Genomic DNA, 8,938 nt, shown 5'->3' on the forward strand with positions numbered 1-8,938 from the left:
TACCACTCGGTAGGAAGTCAGCAACTCGATTCACTTAGTTTGGAGGGCCAACTAGAGGGCGGAAAAGGCCCTACGCCTCGCTCAGAGTTGAATTAGGACACTCCCACTTCATCCCACAGGATCGCTCAAAATGGAGGCTAAGTGGAAGGCTATTGGGATTGTGTGTGTGTGGCTGTTCACCCATCACTAATACAAAAATATCCTGCATTGAGAGTGAAACCTATTATTTGTCGACTACCACATGAATTTAACACCATGAGTAATGGAACGTCAGCTGCTCCTGAGGCTGTGAACCGTTATATATATTATAGTCTCTGCTGTGAAGTGAACAGAGATCTCATTAAGACTGGATGTCATGCAGGAGATGTGTGTTAGTGATGGGCCAGTGGAGCCTCTCCCACTCACAATAAGCAGAATATCTGTGTGTAGTAAATACGGCACCAACACAACATTTACACAAGTAATTTAGCAGACACTCTTAGTCCGTCTTAAAGCTGGAATACAGAGTGGTGAAACCGCCATGTATTTTTTTTTGCCGAGATTTCAACAACAACAGACGATACTTCAAACGGCAAACTTGTTTTCCCTCTGACATCATCGCACATCACTGCATGCCGGAAAGAGCAGGGCTGTGTGTGTACTACACATTTGTTTTACCTAAAGGCTCCTCCTCCTTTCATAAACAAAACAATAATAAATGTTCCTGGTGTTTACTAGGGGATTCCATCTTTAAGACGTCAGTATATTTTTCCTCGATTTTAAAAGTAGCTATCGACAAGCGTGAGTGCGAACAAGGAAAGGGAGTTTTTGCTGTTGCCCTGACTAAGTCTCTCTCTCTGTGTGTGTGTGTCTCTCTTCTCTTCACCAGCTGAACAGCTCCAGTGATAGCGGTCTGGAGAGGGTTCTACCGTTGGGGGGCCACAAGGCCCCTGTGGTCACAGTGGACTGGTGCTCTGCCATGGACTGTGGCACCTGCCTCACCGCATCCATGGACGGAAAGATCAAACTCAGCACGTTACTGGCACAGAAATCCTGATTGGTTGAATTTAAAGGCCTCGAGGGGAGGGTTCCTCATTGGAGGGAAGCATTTTATCGCAGCATCACACTATTGAAGCCGATGTATTCTACAGTAGCGTACGTCTTAAATTAATGTAATACTTTGTACTGACCTAAGGCAGTCCACAACATATCATGGATGAAACAGGGCTTCAGAAAGTCATAATAGGATATTAATAATTAGAATAACATCAACTCTTTCCCTACCTGCAAGTGGTGTTCAGTCCATGTGAGAGACCATGTTATATTTGATGTAGTACAGAAGTTGTGCCTATAAAATCTGAACTGGTTGTTGTGAGAATTTGAACCGTGAGGAAAAAAATGGAGATGCCAATGCACCTGTCCTAGGGCCGACAGCACACCTGTCCTAGGGCCGACACCACCTGTCCTAGGGCCGACACCGTGCAGAAGTGGGACCATTTCTTGCTTTTCTCAGTTTTGACACAGTACTGCAACTCCTGATCAAGGGCTGTTTGTTTAATCATGTATGTATGTATAATCGCTTGTGGATTATGAAAATAAATAATTTGTAGATAGCCCTGTATTAGTGTGTTTTCTCCTGTCGTTATGGATCCTTTTGGCGTCTGGGGATAAAAATCAACAACCAATGGAATACGGTTATACTTCACTAGACCCAAATATGGGCAATAGATCTCAGAACATTGGAATCATCCAAACTTACAGCATATGGAAGCCAATGCAGACAAGAACAGAAGTGAGATACGTAGGTAAATCAAAACCAGCCTGGGGTGAGTAATGACGTGTCAGAGTATCCCGGTGTGATCTTCTTCATGCACTTCCTTTCACATTAGTCTGAACAGTATCATCTCAGAGTAGGAGTGCTGATCTGGGATCAGTTGGGACCTGATCCTAAACGAGATGTTTTGTATATAACCAATAATATAACCAATAATGTTCTGCTCTCCATGAAACTTGTCTTTAGAACTAAATTCACTCAATGCAAATTAAATGATTCATCTTACAATCTGTTTTCCGAACCGTTGGATTCTCTAAAATTCACTATATAAAAACAGATAAGCGTGTCATTGTGAATGTACATTTTATTAAATCAGGTTCTGTGAGATCTTACTGCTTATGAGGCGTTACTGAATTCACTAGATGTTATGTGCACTTGAGATATAAAATATAAACTGTTATAAACAATATACAATACAAACATTAGGCTATTAGAGTAGTTAATGGGGGACAAAATTGTGTGCTGATCTTGAATAATCAAGACACTGAAATTCCCCTGTCATTGAGATTTTACTTGTTTTGGCCGTCCATGTTCAGCGTCCAAATCAAGACCGAGACATTCTGCTTCTTCAGACCCTTTTCACGTAACCAACACAACGATGCAAGTCCTCTTAGGAAGATATGGCTGGTCTTCTACGAGTATTTCCCTTCCTGAGATGTGGCTTTTACACCAGCTGAGTCTTCAACAAGACTCTTCAATCTCCCAAGGTGATGCAGGGCCCTAAAACAAGATGGTTATTAAAACGACTATCATGGGTCTTTAAAAAATATATATATCTGGAATAAGACCGTAGACTAAATATATCTATTTGTGTAAGTACTGTACCTCTTTAATGATTGTCCACCGAATGCAGTGTCATAGTCATCTGACCTCTGTAATTCAGACAATGGTATCACTGCTCTGGTTCACATCAGTTATGTCAGGAAAAATAGATTGCTAACTAGAAACCAGTTGAAATCTACACATCTCATTCTCAGTACCATTATCGTCAGTGGTTGTGTGCCGTCCTCCGACGTTGGTGTTGAACCATTCTCCGAGGTTACTTCCTTTTCTGTTGTGTCATTCTCCAGACTGACCTGTTGCTCCACGGCTTGAAGGCTAAACAGCATTTGTTTGAGGGCCTCCACCGGACCAGGGTGTTTCCTGCTGCTGTAGCCCGACGAACATGAGCCTGAGGCAGCCTGCACAGGCACAACATGGAAGATGGGGGGGGGGGGGGGTTAGGATGGCTAAATAATTACATCAAGTACATGGCTCTGAGGTACAATATATCCATCTCTCAAATCAGAATTCTTAGTTAAAACTTTACATGGACTAAGGAATCATCTCATCAAGGAGCATTTTGTATAGACCTCGTCTTTCCTGTCTCTCAGAGGCTCTGTGGTGACCAGTGTGTCTTCTGCTCCCCCTACAGGCACTGGAGATTTACTGCAGGGAGAGAAGCAGAGAATTTAGCAAAGCTTTCTGTGAAATTATAGCTCAATAATAGTTGAGTTTACGAAGTAGATTCTGCAAAAACATATACTACTTAATATGTGTAATGTATCATGCTTAATCTTCATTTTGTATTCGTACGTGTCACCATTTTGTCTAGCACTCACAATGTGATGACAGGGTTGTCCCAAGAGCGATCAGCCTCTAGGACATCCTCTGAGCCACCAGGGCTGTGTCCCATGTCCTTCTGCAGCTGGCTGGTCAGGCCTAGTGACGGTGAGTTCTGCAGCTGGCTGTTAGTGTTTAGGCCTAACGAAGGAGAGTTAAGGACCTTCTCTGCCTTCGAGATCAAACTCTCGATCTTATCATCTGTGAAGAAACACAGTGGACAGCTCTTATGCAACTTTTACAATACATGAAAATACCAGTGTAACTGTAAACTGAGGACTAAGTCTGGACAAATGAATACAGGCCCTGGGTGTTGTTTAGACATGCAGAATGTTTATTATACCTCCGAAGACCTTGTGGAAATCAGTGCTCCGTTCTCCCTCGGCAGCTAAAGCTAGCCGCTCTGAAAAATGTAGTCTAAACTCCCTCAGTGTCCTGTGATCAGCCTCTCCTCTGAGAAGTTGTTGCCTGTCATCATCAGAACCAGAGACATCCTCAAGATGGCCGCCGTTACTGTCCTTCTGTCCTTCCTTTAGCTCCTCATAGGAAGCCTCCAGCTCACCCAGCCAGGAGGGAGGTCTAGGGGAGGGGGGCAAGGTCTGGGTCGGGCCCCAGCCCCTATGCTGTGTCTTCTTATGAGACTCTGAGAGGTTTATATTAGTGGTGGGAATGTCTTTGGGAACATTGTCACACTCCTGGAGCCAGGCGGGGTACTTCAGGTCAGGAATGCTGGTGACCCCAGAGAAATCCATCTCAGACTTTTGGCTGGTCAGCCAGCGAGGGTAGTCATGGTGGGGGGAGAAAGGGCCAGGGGAGTCTGTGGTCTGGTGGTAGAGACCATGCTGGGGCTGGGGCCACAGGCTCCCCTTCACTCTGGGGCCTGTGAAGGGCTCTGTCTTTTGGGTTTCCTGTGCTTGAGTTCCAGCTCTGGACTGGTACAGCTTGTGAGGAGTGTTGTGAGGGGCAGAGTAGTGCAGGCAGCGTTTAATATGAGAGCTGCTGTTAGGCCTAGGCCTCCTAGAGGACCAGGAGTTAGAGTGGGAGCTCTGCCCCAGGGGGTAGTCCCCAGACTGGGTGAGGAAGGCAGAGGTGCGAGTCACGGGTAGGGAGCCATCACAGGGGAGCACCAACAGGTCGTCGGTGGTCAGGCTGATACAGTCTGAGGCTCCACGGTGACCAGAACCCACAGGAAGATTTAGGAAATCCAGCTCCCTGTCTGTTAGTCTCTCTCTAAGAACTGGGAACCATGAACAAGACTATTATATGATACACCATCACAGTATACAATCAAAGTGGCTAATTATTGTACATTAATTAAGATCCAAGCACCACTTGATAAAAGTATTATGTGTTATCTCCATATTCAAACAGCTTGGACAAATCAAAGTTAAGCATTTCATAATTGATGACAAAAAACCTAAATCTTTACCATCTTTATTCCTGAACTCAGTTCTGGGCAGAGCAGAACTTATCAGGCTTTTCTGGAGCTGCAGTCTCCCGGTAGAAGTTTCAGAAGTGTGCAGGCTTCTGTCAAAGTCTGCAATGTAGGCTTCCAGGGCCTCAGTAGCCGATTCATAGTCACGGTCCCGGTATCTGATACCGGTGAGAGACAGATCGTTGTCCCTTTGGGTGCCTCTCAGGTGTCCGGAGCTAGCCAACAAGGAGGTGACGGTTGACTCAGGAGAAAAGATAACGTTACCTTGGCCGGAAGTCATTCTGTCAAACAAACTGACATGTTGTAAAGTTAGTTTCTTATTTTAGCTTGTCAGATATCCAAGTTACACTACCATAAACTGATCGTAAAGAACGCATGTGTTTATCTGGCTAGTAACAAGCTGAATCTCTGGAGGTGGGTAGCTCCAGCTGACTTGTAACGGATAAATCAAAAACAATCCGCCAAAAGTTTGTGCTTGCTGACTGCAAAACAAAACGTTAACTTAAACGTCATCTTTTTGTCGTACTCTTGTCGGTTTAACCTGCTTGTAAACTATTAAGTAAATCATTTAAACAATAGGAAACGTGTTATAAACTTACCGGTAAACATTAGTTAGCTAGCTCCTATAGTTGAGTTAGTTGGTAGCTAACAAGCTCCAACACAGTCGTCACTAGTTACCACAAAGTCATAAACCCCGCCCATTTCTTACATTTCTCATCTTAAAATGTGATTTTAAACCTAACCATAAGCTAAACCACACTGCTAACGTTATGCCTAACATTAAATAAGACCAAAAAATATATATTTTTAACGATATAGCCACTTGACGTTGAGGCTGTGGAAATCCTCCCCAGCACAGCAGCAAACGTGTTGGCCAACAGGAAATAATCCATGCGTTAACACGTCACAGCCGCTCGACGCACGGAGGTATACAAGAAGGCTTCAACTGTGATGATGAAGAATGGCGTGTTCTGACAAGTTGTTCATTCACATCATCAGCCTACCTCTCCTCTACACTGTTCAATCAAATGGCATGAATGTTCAAAATTACAGCGGTACAGTTTGGAATATATTGTAATGAATTGCCAATACATTTTGATATAATGGTGATCATTAATAGGTTATGTAACAACCCTGGGTTTATAAGCGCGGAAATCGACTCTGCCATTCGAGCATGCTTTTGCGGCACAGTCGATAGCGCGCCCGACCTCGGGCTAGAAGGTCAAGGGTTCGAGACCTGCTCCCTGCTGTTTCATTACAGTTATTTCAAATTAAATTTGATTATGGATTTGATTTGAAGACCAAAGCCGGCGGAAGTACCGTTGAGGACAGTGATATCTTTCTATCACAAGTGAAGGATCTTTTAAACAAACAAAAAGAGTTCTACACGCAGTTGTTACAAGAAAATAGTCAACCTGCTATCCTGAGACAAGGCCGAGTATAGCCCACAAAGATCTCCCCCACGACACGAACCTGAGGAGGGGGCGCCAACCCGGACAGGAAGATCACGTCAGTGACTCAACCCACTCAAGTGACGCACCCCTTCTAGGGACAGCATGGAAGAGCACCAGTAAACCAGTGACTCAGCCCCCGTAATAGGGTCAGAGGCAGAGAATCCCAGTGGAGAGAGGGGAACCGGCCAGGCAGAGACAGCAAGGGCGGTTCGTTGCTCCAGTGCCTTTCCGTTCACCTTCACACTCCTGGGCCAGACTACACTCAATCATAGGACCTACTGAAGAGATGAGTCTTCAGTAAAGACTTAAAGGTCGAGACCGAGTCTGCGTCTCTCACATGGATAGGCAGACCATTCCATAAAAATTGAGCTCTGTAGGAGAAAGCCTTGCCTCCAGCTGTTTGCATAGAAATTCTAGGGACAGTAAGGAGGCCGTAGCGTACGTGTAGGTATGTACGGCAGGACCAAATTGGAAAGATAGTTAGGAGCAAGCCCATGTAATGCTTTGTAGGTTAGCAGTAAAACCTTGAAATCAGCCCTAGCCTTAACAGGAAGTCAGTGTAGAGAGGCTAGCACTGGAGTAATATGATCAAATTTTTTGGTTCTAGTCAAGATTCAAGCAGCCATGTGTAGCACTAACTGAAGTTTATTTAGTGCTTTATCCGGGTAGCCGGAAGGTAGAGCATTGCAGTAGTCTAACCTAGAAGTGACAAAGCATGGATTAACTTTTCTGCGTAATTTTAGGACAGAAAGTTTCAGATTTTTGCAATGTTACGAAGATGGAAAAAAGCTGTCCTTGAAATATTCTTGTTATGTTCGTCAAAAGACAGATCAGGGTCCAGAATAACGCCGAGGTCCTTCACAGTTTTATTTGAGACGACTGTACAACCATCAAGATTAATTGTCAGATTCAACAGCAGATCTCTTTGTTTCTTGGGACCTAGAACAACCATCTCTGTTTTGTCCGAGTTTAAAAGTAGAACATTTGCTGCCATCCACTTGCTTATGTCTGAAACACAGGCTTCCAGGGAGGGCAATGTTGGGGCTTCACCATGTTTCACCGAAATGTACAGCTGTGTGTCGTCCGCATAGCAGTGAAAGTTAACATTATATTTCCGAATGACATCCCCAAGAGGTCAAATATATAGTGAAAACAATAGTGGTCCTAAAACGGAACCTTGAGGAACACTGAAATGTACAGTTGATTTGTCAGAGGACAAACCATCCACAGAGACAAACTGATATCTTTCCGACAGATAAGATCTAAACCAGGCCAGACCTTGTCTGTGTAGAGCAATTTGGGTTTCCAATCTCTCCAAAAGAATGTGGTTATCGATGGTGTCAAAAGCAGCACTAAGGTCTAGGAGCACGAGGACAGATGCAGAGCCTCAGTCTGACGTCATTAAAAGGTCATTTGCCACATTTACCACCGTCTCAGTACTATGATGGGGTCTAAAACCAGACTGAAGCGTTTCATATACATTATTTGTCTTCGGGAAGGCAGTGAGTTGCTGCGCAACAGCTTTTTCAATTTTTTTTGAGAGGAATGGAAGATTCAATATAGGCCGACAGTCTTTATATTTTCTGGGTCAAGGTTTGGCTTTTCAAGAGAGGCTTTATTACTGCCACTTTTAGTGAGTTTGCTACACATCCAGTGGATAGGGAGCCGTTTATTATGTTCAACATAGGAGGGCCAAGCACAGGAAGCAGCTCTTTCAGTAGTTTAGTTGGAATAGGGTCCAGTATGCAACTTTATGGTTTAGAGGCCATGACTATTTTCATCAATGTGTCAAGATATATAGGATTAAAAAAACTTGAGTGTCTCCATTGATCCCAGGTCCTGGCAGTGTTGTACAGACTCAGGACAACTGAGCTTTGGAGAAATACGCAGATTTAAAGAGGAGTCCGTCATTTGGCCTCCCGGCTGGCGCAGTGGTCTAGGGCACTGCATCGCAGTGCTAGCTGCGCCACCAGAGTCTCTGGGTTCACGCCCAGGCTCTGTCGCAACCGGGAGGTCCGTGGGGCGACGCACAATTGGCAGAGCGTCGTCCGGGTTAGGGAGGGTTTGGCCGGTAGGGATATCCTTGTCTCAGTATTTAAAAAAAAAAAGTTATAAAATGTATGCACTCTACTGTAAGTCGCTCTGGATAAGAGCGTCTGCTAAATGACTAAAATGTAAATGTAAAATTTGCTTTCTAATGATCATGATCTTTTCATCAAAGAAGTTCATGAATTTATCACTGCTGATGTGAAAGCCATTCTCTCTTGGGGAATACTGCTATTATTTAGTTAGCTTTGCGACAGTATCGAACATTTTTTTGGGGGGATTGTTCTTATTTTTCTCAATTAAGTTGAAAAAATAGGATGATAGGATGATCTGGTTCAGGTTATTAATAAACCTACCAGGGTGTTTACAAACACTACAGGAACAAGATCATCCACATGTATCGATCACATTTTTACTAACGCTGTAGATGTCACGGATCCCTCCGGAACGTTCATTACGCACACCTGGCCCCTAGTCCCACTGAATGTGTTTGTATATATGTGTCCCCTTTGGTTTCTATTGGGCGGTCGGTTATTGTTCCCATGTCCGTTGGTGGTGTGAGCACCTATGCGTTGGTACAGCTGTTGT

General features: G+C 44.2%; 2 protein-coding genes across 4 annotated transcripts in view; one reads left to right on the plus strand and one right to left on the minus strand.

Moving 5' to 3' along the window:
* Positions 1 to 1,586, plus strand: part of LOC120044906 (WD repeat-containing protein 91-like) — a 54,733-nt gene extending 53,147 nt beyond the window's left edge. Inside the window, exon 16 of the mRNA XM_038989636.1 lies at positions 869 to 1,586. Within this exon, the coding sequence (XP_038845564.1) occupies positions 869 to 1,036 (168 nt within the window). The 3' untranslated portion in view covers positions 1,037 to 1,586. The remainder of the gene's footprint in view (positions 1 to 868) is intronic.
* A 513-nt stretch (positions 1,587 to 2,099) lies between these two features.
* c3h18orf54 (chromosome 3 C18orf54 homolog) lies at positions 2,100 to 5,716 on the minus strand. 3 transcript variants are annotated; one of them, XM_038988797.1, is made up of 8 exons: positions 5,450 to 5,716; positions 4,845 to 5,143; positions 3,759 to 4,652; positions 3,415 to 3,616; positions 3,166 to 3,241; positions 2,890 to 2,994; positions 2,639 to 2,685; positions 2,100 to 2,533 (listed from the first exon to the last, which is right to left on the minus strand). In XM_038988797.1, the coding sequence occupies exons 2-8, from the start codon at positions 5,128 to 5,130 to the stop codon at positions 2,446 to 2,448; spliced, it is 1,698 nt and encodes a 565-aa protein (XP_038844725.1). In that variant the 5' UTR covers positions 5,131 to 5,143; positions 5,450 to 5,716; the 3' UTR covers positions 2,100 to 2,445. The 3 variants fall into 3 exon arrangements, with proteins under 3 accessions (XP_038844725.1, XP_038844724.1, XP_038844726.1); XM_038988796.1 differs by having other exon boundaries at positions 2,794 to 2,994; XM_038988798.1 differs by lacking the exons at positions 2,100 to 2,533; positions 2,639 to 2,685 and having other exon boundaries at positions 2,879 to 2,994; positions 3,123 to 3,241.
* Positions 5,717 to 8,938: the final 3,222 nt, after the last annotated feature.

Source organism: Salvelinus namaycush, chromosome 3 (assembly GCF_016432855.1).
Source record: "Salvelinus namaycush isolate Seneca chromosome 3, SaNama_1.0, whole genome shotgun sequence".
In the NCBI taxonomy this organism is placed as follows: domain Eukaryota; kingdom Metazoa; phylum Chordata; class Actinopteri; order Salmoniformes; family Salmonidae; genus Salvelinus; species Salvelinus namaycush.